Genomic DNA, 25,644 nt, shown 5'->3' on the forward strand with positions numbered 1-25,644 from the left:
CCATCCGTATTGTTGCAAATAGCAAGATTTCATTCTTTTTTATGGCTGAGTAATATTCCAGTGTGTGTGTGTGTGTGTGTGTGTGTGTGTGTGTGTGTGTGATTGATTTTTAAATATTTTATTTTTGTTAATACTCTTGTGAATGGAGTGATTTCTTTCACATTTGGATTGTTGTTCCTAGTGAATTAAAATCTAACTGATTTTTGTATATTAATCTTACATCCTATGATGTTAATAAACTTATTTATTAATTCTAGTAGTTTCTTTGTCGATTTTTAGAATTTTCTACATATATAATCATGTCATAAAAAAGCAAATAAAGACAGCTTTCTTTCTTATCAATCTGTATACCTTTTTCTTACCTCATTGCACTGGCAAGAATCTCTAATATAAAATGGCATAGAAGTGGTGAGTGTAGACATTCCTGCCTTATTCCCAGTCTTAGGGGGAAAACATTCCGTCTTTCACCATTATATATGATGTAAGCTACAGAGTCCCCTACACACTTGCCCTTTATCAGCTGGAGGAAATTCCCTACGAATCCTAATTTGTTGAAAGCTTTGATCACAGGTGTTGAATTTTTGGAATACTTCTTCCTGTATATTCAGACGATTATGTAGTTTTGTCTTTTATTTTATTAATACAGGGTATTCCATTAACTGATTTTCAATGTTGAACCAACCTTGCATTCCTGGGATAAATCCTACGTGGTCATGGTATATAATCCTTTTTCTATACTGCTGGGTTAGGTTTGTTAATATTTTGATAAAGATATTTGCATTGTGATGGATATTGGTCTGTAATTTTCTTTTGATCTTTGTCTAGCTTTGGTATCAGACATTATGGAATAAGTTGGGAAGTGTCACATCCTCCTCTTTATTTTGAAAAAGTTTATATGGAATTGATATTATATCTTTGGATGTTTCATAGAATTCCCCAGTGAAGCCATATGGACCTGAGCTTTTCTTTGTGAGAAAAATTTTAATTATTAATTCAACATTTTAATTTGTTCACGGGTATCTTCAGATTTTCTATTTCTTCTTGAGCTAGTTCCAGCACCTGTGTCTTTCTGTGAATTTGTCCATCTCACCTAAGTTATATAATCAAGATAAAGTTGTTTATAGTATTCCTTTATAATTTTTTAAATTCGTCTAGTGTCAGGGGTGATGTTGTCTTTTCATTTTTGATTTGGGTAATTAGTATCTTCTCTATTTTGTCTTATTTTGTTTTGTCATGTTTTTGTTAGTTTTAATTTTTCATCAGTCTAGCTTTATCAGTAAGACTTTTGGACTTACTCATTTTCTCTGTTGTTTTCTGTCTTCTATTTCATTGAAGTCTGTTCTGATCTGCTGTTTGGTTTTGATTTAATTTGATCTTTTTTCTTGAGTTTCTTAAGGTGGAAGCTTATTGTTTGAGACCTTCCATTTTTTTCTAATATAGGTGTTTAAATCTACAAATTTCCCTCTAAGCTCTGCTTTGTCTACATTTCATAAATGTTGACTTTTTGTAGGTTCTTTTACATTCAGTTCAAAATATTTTCTTATTGCCCTTTGGATTTCTTTGTGATTTAAATCCAAGTATTTCAGGATTTCCAAATTTTCTGTTACTGATTTCTTTTTTTGTTTGCTTGTGTTTTTTTTGAGAGAGAGAGAGAGACAGAGAGAGACAGACAGAGTGTGATGGGGGAGGGGCAGAGAGAGAGGGAGACACAGAATCTGAAGCAGGCTCCAGGCTCTGAGCTGTAAGCACAGAGCCCAACGCCGGCCTTGAACTCACAAACCCCGAGATCATGACCTGAGCTGAAGTCCAACATTCAACCAACAGCCACCCAGGTGCCCTCCATCTGTTGCTGATTTCTAATTTAATTCTGTTGTGATCAAAGAACATATTTTGAATGATTTTTCAATCCTTTCAAATTTGAAATTTGTTATAGTATTTGGCCTATGCTTAATGTGGAAATTTCCATGTGTGCTTGAAAATACTATGTATTTTGATGATGTTAGGTGCTGTGTTTTATAAATGTCAAAATTTAATGGTATCATTCAAAGTTTTCTCCATCTTTGCTGATTTTCTGTCTAGTTTTCCCATGAATTATTGAGAGGGGAATCTTGAAATCTTCAAATATAATTGTTGAATAATGACGCCCTCCTTTCAATTCTCTCATTTTTGTTTTAGTATTTGGGGGCTTTTTTTTCAGTGCCTATGCATTTCTAATTGTTAACTCTCTCAGATGTATTGGCCTTTTTATCATTATGAAATGTCTTTTTTTGTCTGAAGTACTGTTTTTTTTTTTTTTTTTTTTTTTCTCTCTTAAAGTCTATTTTGTCTGATACTGATTTAGGTACTCCAGCTGTCTTGTGGTTACTATTTTCATGGTATATCTTTTTCTTTTCCTTTTCCTTTCAACCTACTTGTATCCTTAAATCTGAAGTGTGGCTCTTGTAGACAGGATATAGTTGGTCCCTGTTTTTTTCTTTTTTTAATCCTGCCTTTTTTTTTTTTTTATCCAGTCTGATAATTTCTGCCTTTGATCCATCTTTGTTCCATTCACATTCAGTGTAATTATTGATATGGTTGGATTTACATCTTCTACTGTGCTGTTTGTTTTCAGTATGTCTTACAGTTTTTGTTGTTATTGTTTCCTTTTCATTTCTTTAGTGTTAAACAAATATTTGTTAGGTGTCATTTTAATTTTTCTTTGTTTTTTAACTAAATTTTTAAAAGATATTTTCATACTGTTTGATTTAGGGGTTATAATGTACATTTTATCTTATCGCATTCTACTTCAGGATAAATCTAGTAAATCTATTTAAATCTAGTAAATCTATTTTGATCCAAGATAGCTCCATATCTTCTCCAACTCTGTGTTATTATTTTCACACATATTACATGTGTATTTTTGTAAAACTCAGCAATGCAATTTCATACAGCTGAAGTCCTTTAAAGAAATTAAGAGAACAGAACAGAAAAGTATGTATTTATAAAATCTTTTACTTCTATTTTTACCATTTCCAGCATTTTTCATTTCTTCCTGTCAATTGAGTATTGCCTAGTGTCATTTCCTTTCATCCTGAATGACATCCTTAAGTATTTCTGCTTGCAACAAACATTCTCAGTTGTTTATTTGGGAATGTCTTTATTTCACCTTTGTTTCTGAGGGATAATATTTTGGATAGAGAATTTTTGTGAACAGGTTTGTTTCTTTTTTCTCTTGGCACTCTGAAGATATCATTCCACTGCCTTCTAACCTCTCTTATTTCTGTTAAAAAGTCATTGATCATATTGCTTTTTCCTTGTGCATGATCAGCCATTTTGCTGCTTTTAAGATTTTGTCTTTGTCTTTCAAAAACTTGACTATGATGTATCTAGGTATGAATCTCTTTGTGTTTATTCTAGTTTATATTATTTGAACTCCTGGATCTGTTGGGTAATGTTTTCCACATTGGACTTTCAACCATTATTCTTGAAATATTTTTTCTTTGCCCTTTGTCTTTCTGCACTCTTTTTAGGATTCCTATTACATGTATGTTGGTACCCTTGATATCCCGCAAGTATGTGAGGATCTGTTCATTTTTCTCCAGTCTTTTGTTCTTTGTATTCTTCGGTCTGGATATTTCTGTTCATCTGTCTTCAAGTTCACTAATTAAGTCTTTGCCCTCCTCAGATCTTCTGTTGGGCCTACGTAGTGAGTTTGTAAATTTTGGTTATTGTACTTTCAAAGTCTATGATTTTTATGTTGTAAATAGTTTCTCTTTCTGTATTGAAACTCTCCTTCTTATATCATTGTCATTATAATTTCCTTTAATTCTTTAAACGTAATTTTATTTTATTCTTTGATGTATTTATCATAGCTGTTTTGCCTGCCAAATACTATATTTTGACCTATTCAGAGACATTTTCTATTGACTACCTTTTCTCTTCATTATTGTCACATATTTTTGTCAAAAAACACTGATTGTTTTAAGATACTATTTTTGTGGCACTTCTGGATTCTGATTCTCTTTTCTTCCTGGTTGTATGTATGTATGTATGTATTTTTAATAACTTTTTTGGCCTTAATATATGGACTGTCCCCCATGGTGTCTGGCTGCTAATTTCCCTGCTAGGAATTACCCTGTGTCTTTGTAACTTAGTTGTTATTCAGTGATTGATCAGAGGTTGTCCTCAAACGCCGTGAGCAAGTCTGCATTTGTGGGTTGAGGAGCACAGTCAGTGTTGAAGCGGTTTGCAAGTCTTTACCAGCTTTAAATTTCTGTAGGGTCCTCTGGGGTCTCCCCTACAGGAATAGCTTCCCAGTTAGCTAGGGATATGTTTACGTCCTCTCTGACTCTCTCATTTCCATTTTCTGTGTTAAATTTCTTGCTAGACTACCAGTCTGCTGCTCACCCCTACCAAGGCCACAACTTGAGACTAGCAAAGCTGGACACTTGCCCTGTTCATTTCCTACAGTTTGCTTTTTTTATTGACAACATCACTTGTGTGGGATTTTTTGGCCTGCTCTGTATACCACGTCAGCCCCTCTGGCAGCAAAGCTGCTAGTTGTCAAGACCAGCCCCACCTGATGGAAGTACTGCACTGACTGAGCTGTTGGGGGAACAGGAGCAGCACTGAGCAAGACCACCTTAGACTCCCACCGTTCTTATACAGAGTTCAGCAGTTTTTCGTGAATAAATGCTTCTCAATTTACTGTCTGTGATTGCTAGGTTCCCAGAGCCGTGAAGTCATCGTTTTTGGCAATTTTGTCCAGCTTCTTAGTTGTTTCGTAGGAGATTTTCTGGCTTATTCATGGCCCCATCACCAGAAGTCCTAGCTCACCTGGGAGCTTTTCAAATGGCAAGTTCACTTGCTGAAGTTCCACTTAATGAGGTACCATTCTATAGAGCCTTTGTACCATTTTGGTACAAAATTTAGGTCTCTGGGAATCAGAACAGTCTGTTCATCATGCCATCCAGTCTGCCCACCTTGCTATACAATCTGTCGTCTTAATCCTTGTTGATGTAAGGAATCTCACACTTCAACAATGATCACCAGTAACTTTTTGCATGTTATTCCCTTTTGAAAACCACGTTACTGGCATCTGACGCTGTTTGTAATGCCGAATCGAATAGAAGTTTGTAAATGCATTATTTTATGATTCTGCTTTATAAATGAAATCTATAGTGTTGTGTTTTGTCTCTTCCGTAATACAGAATGTTTAAATGGTTAACATTTGTGCTGCAGTATGGCTTTCTGGCTCATGAAAAATGAAAGCTATCAGCGATCTGGGCAATAAGATTCATCGCCAATAGTCACTAGCAACAGCACACAGCATTTTAATATCAGTGAGGTCCACAGCTAGCAGTAAGAGCTGGTGTAATTGAAAGACGTTTAGGTGCAATCATTCTGCTGTTTGTTCCTTGCCAGGTTCAACATGGGATTGTGTGAGTATTTGAAGAAAACAGCAATTTTTTTTAGATCTTTGAAAGATGTAAAAAGGGTAGATAAGTGCTTAAATTTAAGAAACGTGGTAATTTTTAAATCATGTGGCTCTAAAATAAAAAGATATTTTATTTGTCTTGCTTGATTAAAGCTTTAGAAAAGCTACTCCTTGGTTACAAGTGAACCGATAATTCTGGTCTAATGTTGCCGTGGTAACAACTCATGCTGATATAATTGAGAACATCTTATACATCCTGGTTTGAACATTTTCTCCCTGCCATTTTGAGTTGTTCTAGTGGTATATGAAGGAGGCTAGAATAACCAGCTTGAAAGAAATTAAATCTAGTTATACACATCTTTGGCATTAATCTGATGTTTACTAGTGATATCTCATGCTGGGCAGTTATGCTTTGCTTCTAGGGGCTTTTCTTTTTTAAACAAAAGAAAGCTATTTTCATTTTCTGTGTGCTGCATGTTCCAGTGTATGTGTTTACACCATCGGTTCTTCCACCTCTAGAGATTAGCATAACTCCCTTTGCTGTTGGATTGTTGTTTTGAGCAATATGTTTTGGAAAGGTTGGTTTTCATCATGAGTGGTAAGTATGCTCTCGGAGCCACTGCAGCTATATTTTTTTAGAAATATTTAACTATACGAGGGAAAAATATTTTCTAAAGGGGCAATTGTAAAGCCAGAGCTACAGTGAATTACATTTTCTATTGATGCTTTTGCATTTTGGCATTATAGTAATTTGCTTTTAAAATCCATTGAGAACTGTGAACAAGTAAAACCACTATTAATAGTCGATACCAATAGTCATTTTCTAATTTTCTTTATGGTTTGATTTATTGTATTCATTAAATACTGTTGTTACTAATTGTGTTATAAATTAGTGAGTAAAAGACCCACCATGATAAGGGAGGAATTTCTTTTTATTGTCTGATCCTGAAGATAATTGAACTTTCCATTTATTGGCTTTGTCATTCTAATGTTAAGTCTTGTTAGCTTCTTTTTTATTACATTTAAAAAACCCTAGTCTTGAATAAGATGCTGCCAGAATTTTGTTGGTTTACTGGTTGCTTTTAACTACAGTTCTTTGAGAAATAGAGATTTAATGATGAAATAAATATGTGCATTTTGGTTTTAGAGGCTTTATTAAAATTTTTCAGAGATACTTTTTTGGGGGAAATAATTTGTTAGAATAAGTACTTTCATGATCATTAGTTTCCTTTTATGTTTTTATAACGTGACTTATTTTTTTGAAACATTTCCAAAAATGCTTTTTGAGAAAATATCTTACAGTATATACTGCAGTTTATCATAGGGTGAGAGCTGTTCACTTTAAGCCAAACCTGCAGCTAAAAATAGATATCCTGTTGTTAGAGTGAGAAATGTTTGCTTACAGCATAATTCATTAGCATCTTTTTGCTTAACTAAAGAGGATATTTATAAGTTAACCCTTGAATTGAAGACATTTTTAGGAAAACTGTTATATTATTTTTCTTATAACGTAACAGTCTATAATTTACACTTAAAAGATTTGGAATTGGAATCCAGAACCTGAGAGAGTTGGATTTTTGCTATATAATGATAGAATTCAAAACAGATATACCTTTTCTTCCATAAATGAAGATCACCTCATTACTGCCAGTAAATATTCTTTTCTCTTGTTTCCATATAACATAAGCCTCTTCCACACTGTTAAGTATTTGTTTGTGAAATGATGTTAGACATTAAAGGACGTTTTTATATGCAAGACATTAAGAATTGTTAGTGTTATTTTCCTGTTAGTTTCCTGTTAGTAGACAGATCCTTCTGATTTAGTGTTTTAAATTTGGGCTAATATTTACAAAATTAACATGTTAACATTTCTTAGAATTTCTATGGGTATCAAAATTGAATACGCCTGGTTTTCATACTTTAAATATTAGATTTCTTTGACTCTGGCCAATGCGTGTTTTCTCTTTGAAAGTTCGGTATAAAACGGAATTTTTAGGTAGCCACTGTGGTGTTCTAGAGGTTTTACAGTTGGATGTATTGGTTGTAGCTGAAGAAGATTGTTGCTGCTTCTCTATTGCTTTATTTCTCTTTGAAGAATCTATGGATTATTCAGGTAGTATTTGATACACTTGGCCATATTGGCTTGTCTAACACAGGAATCACAGTAATTACAATTAGACATTCTGACTTTTCAGTATTGTCCCAATTTCAACTAATTTTACTCCTGCCATAAGTGGTTACAAGCCTTAGCCATCAAAAGGTGGAAAATTACAAATGAAGTATGATTTTATTTGTAAAAATAAGCAAATGTTAGACTTTTTCATCTGAGTTTATAGCCATACATGTGGTTTTTATGTGCACGTGGTATTTTTCTAGTTAAAAAGCTACTCTTTTTCTCCTTCCTGCCTATTAAGTGTTAGGTTTCTCAGAGAATCTATCTTTGGACCTCTCTTAATGCTATATTCTCTCTGAATGATCTCATCCATGCCCACATCTTCACATGTTACCTGAACATTCAGTTCAAAAGTGAATTTTCTCTTTCTATCCCAAATCTATTCCTTTTTCATTGATCCTGATTTCTGTTAATAATCCCAGACCCACACAGGAATTTAAAACAGAAACCTTGTAGTCATTCCTAACTTGTTTTTAACCCACCCCAGGCATGCACTCAGCCATTAACTTCTATTGATTCTACATCAGTAATGTCTCGGAAATCACTCAATTTTCTCTAGTCTCACTAACACTGGGAATGCCTAAGATTAGGTATTCTGTATATCCTCAGCCCTATTGCGGTAACTGCTTCACTAGTTTCTCAGCTTCCAGTTTTATATCCCTCCAGACCACTTAATGTGCTGCCATTTTTTAAATGCCAATATGCCCATTTCATAACCCAACATGAAAACTTTCGGTTATTCCTTATTGTATCTAATATCAAGGTTAAATTCCTTAAAGTAAGGCATGTAAGATCAGTTACCTACCATTCTGGCTTTATCTGCATCTCTCTCATAAAGTTCTGATCTAGCTATACTACATATTATTCCTTGCTACCTTTTCATATGTATGTATTTTATCATAAAAATTACGAAAACCAGCTATGCTTTTCAAATGCCTTCATCATTGACTCTGTAGAGTTAGGTGATTCCCCTATACTCCCAAAACAATTTTTGTATTATACTGAAATTATATCCTGGCATGTCAGTTTCCAGTCTCCAAACTTTGAACTCCTTCAGTAGAGGGTAGTGATGCTGAGTTCATCTATGTGTTTCCCATAGTTTACCCCTATGAACCAAACATAGTAATGAATTCATAAATTCTTGTAGAATAAACGAATGACTAAAAACTACCCATATTTGAGTACTTTTCTTACGTTATCAATGAAAAATACCAGTCATGTATTTTAATTTTTGGTTCATATGCTTATCAGAATATAACTAGCACCCTTATTCCAAAATTCCAGATGAGAACTCTTATTGGCCTAGCTGCAGTGGAGAGCAAATCTCTGAAGAAGCTTACCCTGCTATGAATGACAGGAAAGTTACAGAATTGATCACAAACATTTCCTTAACTCCCCTTTCTAGGTCTATATTTTCTAGATTAAAAATATAAGGACACAAAACTGGAAAATCAGTGTATCAGTTTTGATTTTAAGAAAGCATACTTGCCCAGAAATATGCACTATCAGATTAAAGATCAGACACCAAAGTCTAAGCAACAGTTTTACTTTGAGGAGCTTGCCTTCATGGAAAATAAGTAGATAGTAGTTTCACTCTCACTAACTTGGAGGGATGGATGAAGCTTACAAGAAAGAGACTTGTGGAGATGAGTAGAAGATCCAACACTTGTGATTACTTTCGTTTTAAAACTGTCTGGACATCCAAGAATTTGTTAGACTATTCCAAGTTGAAAACGTGGCTATTCTACTTCCAGATATAACAGGGCTCTTCCCTGACTTGGTAGGTATCACCACCGGCCAGATACCCTGTAGTCCTAGCTCCACTCCCATTTCTGAAAGTCCCTGTATTATTTAACTGATAATATGAATATGTACCAATTAAAATATCTGAGAAGTTGATTCTAACACTCTCAAAATAGGAGGTGAGAAGAACTACCTTATTTGGGTGGGTTTGTAAAGTTTTGAAAGGTTTCTCATTGTTTAAAAATGGATAAACAAGAAAAGCAACAATATGGAGCCGATGAAAGATTATGCATCACTTAAGGATAAATCACAGACTTCAAGAGGAAAAGACTGAACTTATATTTTGAAAATATTTGTGGGAAGGGTTTAAAAATAAGAAATTATACGTAGTCTGGGTTCAATTCTTAAAAATTCCAAGTGAACATGAATCTGTGTTTACTTGCATGATAAAACAAAGAGAGAGACTAGGATGAAAAGAACTGGCTGAGAGGCAGGAACAGAAAAGGAATACTAATGATATGATAAGGGATGGTTATAAGAAGATGAACCTGGTATTTGCAGAACATAAAGCTGCCTTAGAAGCATTAAAAAGCAAAATAATCACTACAGGAAAGTAAATTAATGATATGAAGAACTAGCTTGATAAATCCTACTAGAATGTCAGGGGAACAGACAAGATAAAAGTTATGAAGTAAAAAGTATGTCAGATAAAAGTAGGAAACCCTACATTGAAAGAATAGCATTCCTTCAGAACAGATAATGACTAATAAAACAGGAGCAATAATAAAAAATATGATTCAGGAAAACTCCTTAGTTGGAAAAAAACTCTGAATCTGTAGATTCAAAGAGCTCATTGTATTTTGACAAAGATTAACACCAACACCAACACCTAAATATATCCCTTTTCTTAAAAAGCTTATTTCTTTATTTTAAGAGAGAGAGAGCACAAGAGGGGGAGGGGGGCGCAGAGAGAGAGAGGAAACAGAGAATCCCAAGCAGGCTCCACGCTGCCAGCACAGAGCCCAATGTGGGGCTTGAATTCACAAACTGTGAGATCATAACCTGAGAATATAATAGAAACCCTCAGTGTACAGAAAGTGAAGTGGTAAATGAAAATCTTAGGTGTAAGGGGAAGCATACTTTGACTACCCTGAGGAGATTTTCATTCCTTGGCTAGCCAAAGGGCTTTCATTTTAAATGGCCTCACGGAGACAGAAGACAATTTATTAGATCCATGCATCTTAGGATTTCTTAGACCCCTATGTAAAGCCAGGATCCTCAAAGGATTGTAACCTCAGTGAAAGCATAGTTGAGAAAATAAAACCTCTCCACTGACACAGGGAAGAAATAAGGAAGCTTGTATTTCTTGGCCTAGATTCCTGGGGACATGGGAGGAATGTGTGTATGTGTGTGGGATGCCTCTCCTGAGAGTTTGTAATCAACTGCTTCTCCAGTAAATTTCACATTTTAATCTGTATTAATTATGTGGTGGTTTAAGAATCACCAATAAAATAAAATAAAATTATTGTGACAGTCCCAGGCTAATAACATCCACGGGATGCCAGGCAGAAGCTAATACAAAACATATTCCCAAGTCAAACCCTGCAGGTTTATCATAGTTAAAGCCCAACTGAACTTTAAATCCACAATCCAGGGATGCCTGGGTGGCTCAGTCGGTTAAGTGTCCGACTTCGGCTTAGGTCATGATCTCAAGGCTCATGAGTTCAAGCCCCTCATCGGGCTCTGTGCTGACAGCTCAGAGCCTGGAGCCTGCTTTGGATTCTGTCTCCGTCTCTTTCTGTCCCTCTCCAGCTCATGCTCTCTCTCTCTTTCTTTCAAAAATAAATGAACATTAAAAAAATTAAACATAAATTCACAATCCAAAATCAAAATAGATACACACACATCTACTATAAACAATATTCAGCAAATACAACAGGATTAGACCTTTCCAACAATGTCAAGAGGTAGAATTGTCACAGACTACCATTTAAAATTAATAATCACACAAAAACATATATATGTAAGAGAAAAAAGACCAGGCATCTCTAACAGAACCTCCAAACATAAAACAAAATTGACCATTTAGAAGGAGAAATTGTAAATATATAAGATTTATGGATATTTATAAAGAGTGTTATGCTAGTATAACTAGTATAATCACCTAGTAATGGAATACACAGAAATGTATAGAACACTCAACTAAACATATTCAAAATATTTTAGAGAATTGACATACAGGCCATAGTCTCTGCCCACAAAGCAATTAAGTTTAATCAGTAAAAAAGACTAATTAAACAGATTAACAAACACACAAATATTATATTTAGGGATTACAAAAATTCAAATAATTCACAGGTCAAGAATAAAGTCATGAAGTTAAAATTCAGCTATCAATGAGAATTTGTGGGGTACAGCTAAAGTGAATTTAGAGACAAATTTTTAAATGCTTATGTTAGGAAAGGAGAAGGACATTAATGATGTAAGTACTCAAGTAAATAAGTAGAGAGAGCAAGGCAAGGTTAATCAAAGGAAGAAAAAGACTAAGGAAGACATGAGCAAAAACCAGTAGAATAGAAAATAAAAATCCATCAGAACCAAAGGTTAGTTCGTGGAAAAGACTTTTGAAAGAACTGATGAGAACTATACTTATTTAAGATTTAATCATAATTAAAATCTTTTTTCAAAACTTAACAAAATTAGGACTGGGCAGTTTTCCAATCAAGTTCTAGGAAATATTCAAAGAATGAAAATTTCAGTCTGGTACAAAATCTTTCAAAGAACTGAAAAAGAGGAGATACTCTTAAATTTATTTATTGAGTCAAGTAGAGCTTTACAAGTAAAGTATGGGAAAAGAAAATTAATTAGAAACATTGTCTCTGAAGTTAGGAACAGGAAACGGATGCTCATTGTCTGTTTCTGTACAATATTGAACTCTTAGTCATAACCTGCACAGTAAGTAAGGCAATAAAAAAAATGGATGGAACAAAATTGTCATTATTCACAGATGATAGGTCTGCTTAGAGAATTCAAGAGAATCTACCAATGTTATTTTAGAATTAATAAGAGAGTTTGCCAGATACAATAAGATCAATATATAAACATCAGTTATACATCAGTAATAAACAAATGGTAATTTTAATACTTTTTGCTTTAATAAATTTTGCTTTTACAATAGCAACCCAAACTCTAAAGAACCTAGGACTAAATCTAATAAAACATAATAAGACTTTTAAGGAAAAAAATTATAAAATTTTACTGAGAGACATTTACCTAATTTTTAACAAGAAGATATGAATTCAGGGGCCCCTGGGTGGCTCAGTCGGTTAAACATCTGACGCTTGATTTCAGCTCAGGTCATGATCTCATGGTTCATGAGTTCAAGCTCCACATTGGGCTCTGTGCTGACATCGCAGAGCCTGCTTGAGATCCTCTCACTCACTCTCTCTCTCTCTCTCTCTCTCTCTCTCTCTCTGTTTCTCTCTCTCTCTCTCTCTTCCTCTGTCTATGCCCCTCCCCTGCTGGTTCTCTCTCTCTCTCTCTCTGTCTCAAAAATAAATAAACATAAAAAGATATGATTTCATATCCATTATATTAGTGACACATTTTGTTGCGGGTATGGGTCATCAAAGATATGGTGGCAAAATAAACTTGCACAACATATATTGAGCCACTTGCTGTATTACTGTGTGGTAAAGTTGAAAATGTACACACCCTATCAACTAGGGATCCACTCCCAGCTCTATACTGTCTGATAGCAAGACAGAATATTTTAATTCAGAACTGAATGGAAAATCCTTAGCATATGACTGTGATAGATATAATATTACTCTAAGAAAAAGTCTCTGAACAATTAGGGAAGTAAAGTACATTTCTTGAAAGAGCATTTTAAAGATTACTTGGGTTGTTTATGGCTAGAAATTTAGCTTAAGTTTTTATTACCTCATCCTGTCAGCATCCAGGTTCTCTAATCAAACATGACTTGGATGGCCAAGAAAATCCACAGCATCCCTAAATAGAGAGCAAGTTGGGAGAGAAAGCATGTACATAACATGAGCTGTGAATTAGTACACTATGTGGATTCATGGTATATCCATCTCTCTATGTACATATTAAATAAATTAATGTTTCTGTAATTTGATCATTTAAATATATGTCTCACAAAAAATTATTTTGTAACAAGTTAGTGAAAGTTAGTCAATTATACTGTTCACTTGTAACCAAGACTTGATAAAGAATTAACCAATAAAAAAAAGTGTAAGAAAAAGAAAGAGGAATAAAATAGATAATACAATAGGAAATATAGTTTTTATCGCCTGTTAAATTTCCAAACACCCATTCATCTGTGATTTTGTGCAAGACCAAATGATATCTTAGAAAACAAAAGTAGGCCTAGTCCCATCCACTGAAATGTACAAATGCAATTGCAGTAAAGTTATTTTTTACACTCACTATAAATTTTAAGATTATAGTGAACTTGCTCTGAGTGAACTTGCTTGAATATGGTGAAGCAAATAAAGCATCCCTTGAGCAAAGTGAACACACTGCTCTACACATTAAAGGGATAGAATATGATATTTTTTAACAGATTTCTAGAATAGGGTTTGGCTGGTTAATATATATATATATATATATATATATATATATATATATATATATTTATGAATGTGAGGGTATGGGTTGTAAGCCTTAGATAAAAACACTTTTGAATATGGATGCCCAAGTATTTTTCATTCTATTTCTATGTGTAAATATACTAATGAGCATATGGGATAGATACTTCTTGTGGGTATGTTATTTGATGTGTTATTTAATCTGTTTAACTTATTTATTCCTTTTGACCAAGCACGCAAATCATCAGAAGCATCTGGTAGGAAACCATTTTTTACAGAATAATTCTGTTTCCTTTGTTGCTATAAATTGCATTTTTATTAGGTATTTTGTGGCAACTAGAATGTTTTATATTTAGTTTACTGAAAATATTTGTAGTGCAGTGTATGTGTGTGGGGTTATTCTTAAAAATAACCATTGTAGAGCTCTAAACAGGGGTGTGTTTGAAATAGGGGCGCCAGAACACAGACACTTGACTAGATTTACACTTTCCAGAGGTTTTGGAAGGGATTGTACTGTTCTGTTATTTGCTGATAGAACTTGGTGTTTTCATAGGTAATTAACCTCAGTTTCCATCCTGTTCTGTGCTTTCTGATATATACCAAATAACTCTTAGACTAATGCTTTGATTAAGGTAAAGGAGGAAGATGAAAATAATTTAATTGCAGAGATCAGGAGGCCCATGAATTATAATCCAAAAAGTAAAAAGTTTTAAACTATTATTTCAAAAAAGGTATTAAGAAACTTACCACTCTTTATAGTACCTGATAGGTTCTCCTTCCCTCGCAGGAGATTTGAGAGGAATAGCCCCCTCCCTTATTCCCTACATAGATAGCCATCAAAGTTTAAGCCCCAGGCCTCAAATCCCCACCATCACTGCTCTTTACTCCATCTGGCTCCCCTCTTCCTTAGCAAATGATCTTGCTTCTTGTTTTCCAGAACAAATAGGGTCTAGCAATTGTGACTAACTCTGTTTACCCCCTTTCCTTCAGACACATTGAAAAGCATCACCCTGGCAAACAGTTACCCTCATGTTTGGGCACCTGCTTACCTACACACTTCACCCCTCACTGCTACAGGGCACTTATACCCTATGCTGCAGCTGTGCAAGTCAGTTGCCAATGCTGGGATAAACCATGATGCTTCCTCCATACCTTATTATTATTATTTTAACATTTATTTATTATTGAGAGACAGAGAGAGACAGAGCATGAATATGGGAGGGGCAGAGAGAGAAAGAGACACAGAATCCGAAGCAGGCCCCAGGCTCTGAGCTGCCAGCACAGAGCCCCACACGCGGCTCAGACTCACAAACCGAGACATCATGACCCAAGCCAAAGTCGGACGCCCAACCGACTGAGCACCCCTACTTCCTCCATACCTTTTTACACAAGATCATCCCAGCCTAGAATGCCTTCTTCCTCAACTTTATCTGGTAGAGGAACTCTGTCCTTAAGACTTAACGTAATGCTGTGTCCTCTATGCCTTATTTTTACCTACCAGTTTCCTCTTTTGAGCTCTTACAGTACCTTATGATTCCCTTAGTTGTAGTTTTTGTCATATTGCATTCTAATGTTTCATCTCTCTCCCCCGTTAGCTTTTCACCTCTTTAACAATGTAAATATATGTGTTCTCTGTAGTGTTCCCAAAGTCTCGCTCAATTTCTGGCACCACAAAACAGTGCTCAATAACTGTTGTTAAAAAGATTGTTAAAACTGGCACCAAAGAAGTAAATGCCTGAAAGACACTAAGGTCTTTCAAAAGGGAGTTAACGAAGTTTTGAAATGAATGTTGTTTTTCCTACAGTAGAGTTTCAGATACATAACACAAGTCCAGTGATGGTATTGCAATAGTTACAGGCTGTGTATTTCAATACATATACCACTTCATATTGTTAGCACTATTGCTCTGAGAGTTAAAAGTTTTTGTTAGTTGTTTTAAGAATTAGAATGGTATTGATTTTGACACTAAACAAGTACTGATTTTATTTCTTTAGCATTTAATTGTAAGATGTCCTATTTGAATATGTGCTGTCAAAATATTGAGTTTCTGTATTAATGTTCTATTTCTATACATAATATTCTGAGACAATGTATATAGGTGACTTCGTGCTAATATGTTGTTTTCATGAGCGTTATTTAATCGTTGTTTAATTAATTTTTTTTTTTTGAATACAAGCTTGCTCCTCTTCAGAAGTATCTGGTAGGCAACTACTTTTTAATAAAACAAATGTTACCTTTCCAACTTTTTCTTTGGTTGTTTGCAAATTGTTATGCTCCTCATAAGTTATATTTTTATAAAGTATACAGAGTTAATACAATATTTTAGTTGATGGACGAAATGGTTTAGCTTTATATTGAGTTTGGTCTATAGAAATGATTTATATTGCACTTTTTATGTGATATTTTAGAAACAACAAATATAGCCCTGGAAAGTAGTGGGAGTTGTACAGGGTAGCAGAAGAAAGATTAATACACACCACTTAAATTAGATAACCCAGATTAATGAATGTTTTTTTAAATAAAATATACTGTTGTAAATTTTGAACAAAATAGCTACTATTTGAATATTTACCCCAGAGAGTTTATATTGTTTTGTTCTATTTTCTGTTTGTTTCTCTTTTCTTTGTTCTGACATACATTAAATAAAAGTTTAATAAAGCTGTGTTTTTATTGTAAAAGACGTGTTAGAGAGGGAGGCGACACTTATCTCATTACGATAAACTAGAGAAATAAACATCTGGAGTAATTGTAATCTGTAATAGTAATAGATTTCTAAACTCTTCTTTCAAAACATGAATGATAACCTCTTTTAAGCATTGGGAAATGGCATCCTATAACTAACAACATGCTCTTGTTATATAATAAGCAGTAATGTAGTATAGTTAACACAGAAACCAAAAGTGCCTAATAAATACATTTTCTAAATCTAATTAGTGAAACATTCTTATTCATTGTAAAATTATCTGCATATTATGGAATAAAGATAAGCCATACTTGACTTTTTAATGAATTTTCCTAATGTTTAAAATGAACTTTGTAATCTAATTTTTAAATTATGCCCTGTGTATAAATATATTCAAAAATATTTTGAGGGTGATAAGAATTACATTTTTTGTACATTTGTGGAAACACATAAAAATTGTCACTTTGTTTCTTCTTTCTTTATCTCATAAGTGTGGGTAAACATTCCTATTTGTAGGAATAGATTCCTGTGGTATGCTCATTTCTGCAGAATACAATGCAATCTCTAAATGATACAAATTGAAAAGAATATAAATTTATTTGGAAAATATATATATAATTGAAATATATACTCCTAGGAAGAAACTGATTTAATTTTTGGTGTGCCCTTTTCATTTTTTGTAGTACATTATTGACTGTTACAGAACACAATATACTTGCAGAAAAATTCTTCATTGAGATCTTTTCCTAAGGAGAGTTATTAATCACTGTAAGGTGCTTAGCTACCCATAATCGTGGAGCTAAGAAATATTAGGACCAATATTATAATTCAGATGTGCCAAGCTCCAAAACTTAGGGCTGTTTCAGGCTATCACAATGGTTTAAACTGTTAAATGTAGATACTGTGTACATATTAGAGCACAATAAGAAAACCAAAATATTTAGAACTTCCAGTTCTAAAGTCTGGAAGTCTGGATTGAATGTGCTGCAGTGTTTGAATGTGGCTGTCTCTCCCACCACTTATTTTGTTAATTAGCTGCCAACACCTTATGTCAGTGGGTATAAATTTTTTAAACAACCAGAGAAAAACATTTAGAAAGTGAAATTCACCACTGTCTAAAAATAATAAAAACCAAAGCAAATACATGTGGTTCTAGATTGCCTATTGTTTTTAGAGTTATTCATAACCCAGCATATTGTGAAATATTTTATTTCTGGTGTTTGTATTTATAAGATGTATATTTTGGTTAACTTATATTTTTACAGAGTTAACTATGTTCATCTTTGCATCTGAGTAGTGCACATATAAACTAGAGATTTTCTGTGCGTATATATACTTACGTGATTAAAAAATGTTTCGAAAAGAGTTTGCTTCATGGAAGTATTTAATGACATTATAATTAATGCTTATCCTTACTCTAAAAGGGAATCTCCTTATTTGTTGAAATAATTCACAAAATTTAATAACTTTGATTCATACCTATTCTGATAATTTTCATGTAAGACCTTTTTGAGAACTGTTACTTCCTTTCTGTAACGTTACTTATCAGTGAACTTGGAACATTGATGAGTACAGAGAACATTTCAAAGAATTTCCTGAATATCCTATTAGCAAATGAAATTAAGTAGTGCCTGAAATTTTTTGTCTAGCTCATTCACCAAGTAGGGAGAAGGAAGTTTTCTTGCAGTACATGCACCATCTGTGGCCAATAACGCCAGTCCTTCCATTGACCAGTTACTTTTTTCTTAACTCCAGATCCACTTAGCAGGAAGTGACAGGAGAAGCTGAAATAGGATGTTGAGAATTTTTTTTTTCTTTTCTGATTCTCTTGCTTGTCTCCAAATTATCTATACTCATGCAGGCATCTGGAGAGTTTATACTGCAACTTGATGTGCAAGTTCTAAAAATAGAAGATAACCAAAAACATTTTTCAAAGGAAATCAGATGTATATTTTGGGAATCACAAATTGTTGTTTCTTAAAAGCCACAGTTGCATTTATCAGGAAATTATGTTTTTAATTTATCATAGCTGTCATCTCTAAAGCAATGCCATTGCAAATATGTCTGCTCCATGCAAAAGAATACATAAATTAAATAAACACAATCTTACTTATAAAACCACTCTTCTTCAGTTGTAACTAGTACATTAACTTTTAGAAGTAGGATGGCCTGAACCATCCTAAACTCAAAATGTAAGACTTATCCACCCCCAAATCCACCCCCGGGAAGAATGAGATCATATCTGCATAATGAGGTACAATTATTTGATTCATTGTTTTGGTGGAGGAGATTTTTCATACAATGGGGGAGAGTCTAATTTTAAAAATTATTTTTCTCAAATTTTCTAAAATAGGTATTTTGAGAGTATTTTACAGCAAAATACAGTGACAGTTTATATAAAGTAGTAAAATAATGTCTTCAGAAATGAACACTTTAGTGTCACTTAAAAACTAACGTCTGCTCTTGGTGCTTGTCATCACCATTTTGAAATCTCAAAACCTTTAGAATGCCAACAGCCTTTTTGGTTAGTAACAGTGTTTTGGCAAAGTTCTTTTACAAAAGTGAAGGAGGAAATAATAACATATATCTTAAAATGCCTCACTTTAATACCACTACATCATTAGAGACCTCATTAAAGAATTTATGAGCCTCTCACTTCCAATGTTTGGTCTTTTCTTCTTCTTATCATCATCATCATCATCATCATCATCATCATCATCGTGATCATCACTCTTAGTATTTCTGAAATAAATGCCAGGGTGCCACTCTAAGTTCATTTTGCCTAGCCTTTTACTATTTCAACACCATTTAAATTCTATTGTCTTCTTCATTTTTAGATTTAGATATCCGAGGAATCCTCGGAACTTCCAAACAAAAAGAAATACTAAAATAAATACCTCTTGAATCACCAGGTTTTGCTCTCAGACCTAACTGTAAGAACAAGAATACATTTTGTTAATGCCATCTTATCTCTGGAATCCTTTTTCCTATTTGTTTTTAAATGCCTGAAGTCATTGTGTAAACAGAAGTCATTATGAAAACTTCGTGGAAAGAAAATGAAAAAGAGGAAACCTTTCAAATGACTCGTCATTTAACAAATCTCAAACTTCAAACCACGGCTTGATAATGTGGCTGTTATTGATCACTAGATAAACATCTGGTTTTGAACGCTTTACTTTAGTGTACATTTTAGATTAGGCATTCAGGCATGTAGTTTTGTTCTACATTTAGAATGAGATTTTTTTAAAGCTGTTTGAGTGTTTTGTTTTTGGTGTTTTGTTCTGTTTTTGTCTTTGGTGGCCATCCCTTATATGTAGCCTGTGTTCTTCCCTTTTCTCTCTGCCTTCAGCAGAGAAAACACAAATCCAATAACATAAATCTTTATAAACCTGAAAACAGCCCTCCATCAAAGTCAGTTGTTTTTGAAACTCCACAAATCAATGAGTTCACATTCATCAGATAGCTTCAACTTGTTACTTTTCACGGCTTTGTTAATATCACTGATGGCTTACTAGCAATCAGTATTTTGATCTACATTGATTTATAACTTTTTTATGTTACTTTCAGGTATGTTTTCAGGAACAGTATTTTTATTATTAGATTTGAAATTATCAGAGTGATCTCCATATAAAATAGTATTAGAGATTCTCAGAAATTTAAGAAAATATTTGCTTCTTATTTACAGAAACTAAATAGCTCTCTAGTTTATCATGGTTATGAATACATATTTCATGGCAACAAAAGTTGACATAAGTCTGTATTTTTAAAGTATATTTACATGTAATATAAATATTCTTACAAGACAAAATTTGTTTGTTTTTTTAATCTATTTTCAGTGAAAGAGTTTCTAGCCAAAGCCAAAGAAGACTTTCTTAAAAAATGGGAAAATCCTACTCCGGTAAGGAATATTTAAAATTTTCTATGATTTAAAAGTCCTATGTAAAATCATGATTCTTACCCAAGTAATTTACTAGTTTAGAAACTTTAAAGTAGCATTAAACTTTCAAGTTGCATTTTAAAAAGTGAGCTTCACATGGGAGTTTTGCCATAATATTATCATAACATTATGTTTTGATTTGCTAACTAATAATTTTATATATACCTAAATTGGAGGAGGAACTAATTTCCATTATAATGTCTAATTACAAATTTTGATACTAATTACAAGCTGCTACAAACTCTTGATATTTGTTAATATTACAGTAATTTTGATTTGTGCCTTTGATAGCATATTTGTTATCTTTATTAATTACCACAAACGGATACTATTGTGCAGTTTCAAATCCTTAACACAAATACTTGGCTATTGGCAACATACCAAATACACAGAGATCCCTCTTCATAAACATTGGATGAGGTAAATTCTACATAAATACTTTTAGATTGTAGCTGAGATCTAAAAACTGTGTATAAAAAGAGCCATTTATATTTGCCAAAAAATCTTTTTGAAGTTATAAGTAATTAATGAACTTTAATAACAGATTAAATTTTGAATACCTATTTTCCAACCACAGAAATCTTTATTTCAGATGTCTTTCTCACTAAAAAATATTTAATTCTGAATATTATGTTTTAGGAAGAATACCATCATTAAGAGTAAGAGCATGATCTGTAATTTAAAACATAGTCACTCTAGTGATCACAAAAAGTTAGGCATTATCTAACGTGGAACATTTAAGAGAGGTGAGGAAAATGGCACATTTGTATGAAAAGCATTAATAACTAGCAAAAAGGGATGTTCTGGTTTTTGTCTATTACTTAAGTCAGTTTCCATTACTTAGTTGGGGACTATATTAAATGGTTCAATCTGTTTTGCTAAAACCAAAAAATGAAGCATTAATCCATAAAATTGAATAATTCAATCAGAATTACAAGGTTTTTTTTCTTTCCACACTGATATAGAATCTCATAGCAATTTAAAATCATTAGCATTTTGAAATTAAAATTTGATGGAAACAAGTTTTATAAGTAAAAACTTAGAGCTGCTTGCTCTCTCTGTAATGATTCAGCAAGAAACTCTGCTATGTCTCCAAAGGCAAGCTTTGATTTGCAATAGAGATTAAATCCAACTATAGTGAACTGCAGTAACTATCCAGATTCCTTGCTTATATAAGAATCATATTACATCACATTTTTCTCAAGCTAAATACTGTACAGACTGTGTACAGTGCACACATATTTTTTTCCAGGATTTTCATGGAGATCTTTATAATGAAAACCTATTAAACAAATGGGTCAGCAATTACTACTTGTGGCTATTTAGCACATAATTTCTTCCTAGTAATTTTCATTTTGTTGTGGCAGCAACAAATTCAATAGATTGATGCCTCCAATCCTTTTCTTCTATGCTATAGTCAAAGCCAAACAAAGATGTTTGCTCATAACAAAGCATCTATTGAAGGAGAAAAAGAGACTGATTATTGTTCTGGGACTCTGACTTTTGGTTATCTTGTGGGAATAAGGAACTCTTCTTTCCTTATTATTATATTTTAGGTAATACTGGGTTATTATAACATCAGAGAGAGAGAGAGCCATTAGGATCTTTCATGCTATTATTATCTAGTCCTATAAGCTTGTACAAAGATATAAATGAAGTAAAGTAGTGCTTTCTTCAGAGGTAACTCCAGGGAAAGGACTCTGATCCCTCAGTTTATCTGTTCATTAGAATTATTTGTGAGTACACTGAGACCGTTTGGCGTCTACGATTGCCTTTGTCAGTATACTTCTGGTCAGTTTGTAATTATTAAAATGCGGAACTAATACTAAGAGTCTAATACTAGGAATTCATAATGGAATTCATTATCATCCTTAGTACTAATTTCAGCTTAGGCTGTTATTTCCTCCCTAATATTATGTAATGCTTTATTTTACAATATAATCTCTTTTCAAATATTGATTCTTTTTTTATTCAAAGGGAAAAATAGAACCAATAACCTGGGATCTCAGTAGTCTCTTTGTATTGTTTTTAAATGGATAATTTTACATTAAATTATCTCTTCTGATTATATATAACTAAATCTGTGATAGTCACCATAGTCTTACGAGAATTTCTAATTTTAAAGTTTCTTTTATTTTTCATGTATTTGTAGAATAATGCCGGGCTGGAGGATTTTGAAAGGAAAAAAACCCTTGGAACAGGTTCATTTGGAAGAGTCATGTTGGTGAAACATAAAGTCACTGAACAGTATTATGCCATGAAGATCTTAGATAAGCAGAAGGTTAGTGCGTTTGTTATTATTTACCTGACAGGTAAACTTCAGTTTTATCAGCTAGATTATTAAACAGATGCAATATACCGACTTTCCATTGATATCTTCAGATAATTTTATTGTTGCAGTTAATTTTCATTATTATTTCTTGTCTGTAAGATACATAGTTAATAGTTAAGTATATGGGGATACATTATTATTTCAATAATTACATATATAATAGGTATGTATATGTTTACTAACAAAATCTTGAATTCAACATGTAAAGAACAGGTATCTCTACTACCTTTTGCCTTATGGAAAATGCAGGGATCAGGTGTACTTGACCTTTAGAGTGAGGAAACAGAAATTTAGTGATTTTATTTTGTGACTTATTTTAATCAACAGTAGAAGCACTTTAGTATGATTGAGTTTGTTTAATTTAAAATGTCAGTTAAAGCAGAGAAAAAGTTGGAATCCTAATACTATAAAAAATATCAAATGATTGGGGCACCTGGGTGGCTCAGTCGGTTGAGCATCCGACTTTGGCTCAGGTCATGATCTTGCGGTCTGTGAGTTCGAGCCCCGCATCAGGTTCTGTGCTGACAGCTCAGAGCCCAGACCCTGCCTCAGATTCTGTGTCTCCCTCTCTCTCTGCCCCTCCCCCTCTCGTACTCTGTCTCTCTCTCTCTGTCAAAAATAAATAAGCATTAAAAAAATAAAATCAAATAATTATGTTGTATGCCTGAAACTAATATAATGTTAGATGTCAATTAAATCTTTTTGAAAAATCAATTTTTAAGTATTTATCACATATTGGTGTGTCTAATGAATCAGGAGGTCTGAAGATAGTTATGCTTTAAATATTAAGCTTTTATTTTCCTGATAATCACTTAGGATGAAGGGAACGTAAAAGATGAATGGCAAATCTTAATAGATTATCTTATAGGTATTATGTTCCCAAGAATAACACTTTGGCTTACTGGGATGTAGGAAAATGTGGAGGAAATAGTACTGAGCTAGTAGTCAGGGTTATAGGTAGTGGCTAGACTGATGCTGTCTAATAAAAATATAATGTGAGCCACATAAAGGATTTTGTTTTTTTAGTAGTAGCCACATTTAAAAAGTAAAAAGAAGTAGTTGAAATTGATTTTAATAGATTTTATTTAACTCACTGTATCCAAAATATTATTATTGTACATGTAATTAATATACACATTGAAATATTTTACTCTCTTCATACCAAGTCTTCAAAAGCTGATGTATATTTTATACTTACAGTACATCTCCATTCAGATAAGCCACATTTCAAGTGTTAAATTTCTCGCGGCTACCATGTTGGACAGCACAGCATTAGACTGGTCTGAAGTTCCAGTCCAAACTCTGATTTAAAACAAAAAACAGGGGCGCCTGGGTGGCCAGTCGGTTGAGCGTCCGACTTCAGCCAGGTCACTATCTCGCGGTCCGTGAATTCGAGCCCCGCGTCAGGCTCTGGGCTGATGGCTCAGAGCCTGGAGCCTGTTTCCGATTCTGTGTCTCCCTCTCTCTCTGCCCCTCCCCCGTTCATGCTCTGTCTCTCTCTGTCCCAAAAATAAATAAACGTTGAAAAAATAAAATAAAATAAAATAAAATAAAATAAAATAAAATAAAATAAAACAAAACAAAAAACAAATCTAGCCTCTAACATGAAAAGGAGTAATGACTTAAGTCTTTCTAAAATTAAATACACATGTACATGTTTACAAATACATTTAATTGTGCATCTTTGTCTACTGCCCTGTATCATGTAACTTTGGTAACCATGCTTCCTGAAAAAATAGTTTAATCACTTCCTATTAATTCTTTAACTTACAACAATTTAGCTGTTTCCTTGTTTTATCTCCTACCTTTTGCTACTCCACTGAAACGACTTTACTGAGGGTCACCAATCCAGTGGCCTAATCAACAAGACCAGGGGGCTCTTTTTGCTCATCTTATATGACGTGTTTTGTTTGCTTGTTTGTTTGTTTGTTTGTTTTTTAATTTACATCCAAGTTAGTTCATATATAGTGCAACAATGATTTCAGGAGTAGATTCCTTAATGCCCCTTACCCATTTAGCCCATCCCCCCTCCCACAACCTCTCTAGCAACCCTCTGATTGTTCTCCATATTTAAGAGTCTCTTTTGTTTTTGTCCCCCTCCCTGTTTTTATATTATTTTTGCTTCCCTTCCCTTATGTTCATCTGTTCTGTGTCTTAAGGTCCTCATATGAGTGAAGTCATACAAAATTTGTCTTTCACTGACTAATTTCACTTAGCATAATACCCTCTAGTTCCATCCACATAGTTGCAAATGGCAAGATTTCATTCTTTTTGATTGCCGAGTAATACTCCATTACACACACACACACACACACACACACACACACACACACACACACACACCACATCATCTTTATCCATTCATCTATCGATCCACCAATGGACATTTGGGCTCTTTCCATACTTTGGCTGTTATTGATAGTGCTGCTATAAACATCAGAGTGCATGTGTTCCGATGAAACAGCACACCTATATCCTTTGTATAAATACCTAGTAGTGCAATTGCTAGGCTGTAGGGTAGTTCTATTTTTAATTTTTTGAGGAACCTCCATACTGTTTTCCAGAGTGGCTGCACCAGTTTGCATTCCAACCAGCAGTGCAAAATAGATCCTCTTTCTCCACACCGTTGCCAACATCTGTTGTTGCCTGAGTTGTTAGTGTTAGCCATTCTGACAGGTGTGAGGTGGTATCTCATTGTGGTTTTGATTTGTGTTTCCCTGATGATGACTGATGTTGAGCATTTTTTC

At 33.6% G+C, this 25,644-nt stretch overlaps 1 protein-coding gene across 8 annotated transcripts in view; it reads left to right on the forward strand.

Annotated features, from left to right (window-relative positions):
• The window catches only part of PRKACB (protein kinase cAMP-activated catalytic subunit beta), a 128,410-nt gene that overhangs the window by 69,236 nt on the left and 33,530 nt on the right, over nucleotides 1-25,644 (forward strand). For 2 of the 8 annotated variants that reach the window (XM_040470784.1, XM_040470780.1), the window contains exons 2-3: nucleotides 20,465-20,526; nucleotides 22,718-22,846. In XM_040470784.1, the coding sequence (XP_040326718.1) occupies nucleotides 20,465-20,526; nucleotides 22,718-22,846 (191 nt within the window). Of the gene's footprint in view, nucleotides 1-5,224; nucleotides 5,421-5,699; nucleotides 6,015-14,178; nucleotides 14,203-16,121; nucleotides 16,146-20,464; nucleotides 20,527-22,717; nucleotides 22,847-25,644 lie in introns of those variants that run through there. The other 6 variants (XM_040470781.1, XM_040470783.1, XM_040470785.1 and 3 more) reach the window with 6 other exon arrangements.

This window comes from Herpailurus yagouaroundi, unplaced genomic scaffold, assembly GCF_014898765.1.
Source record: "Herpailurus yagouaroundi ecotype Mexico unplaced genomic scaffold, PumYag 77, whole genome shotgun sequence".
In the NCBI taxonomy this organism is placed as follows: Eukaryota; Metazoa; Chordata; class Mammalia; order Carnivora; family Felidae; genus Herpailurus; species Herpailurus yagouaroundi.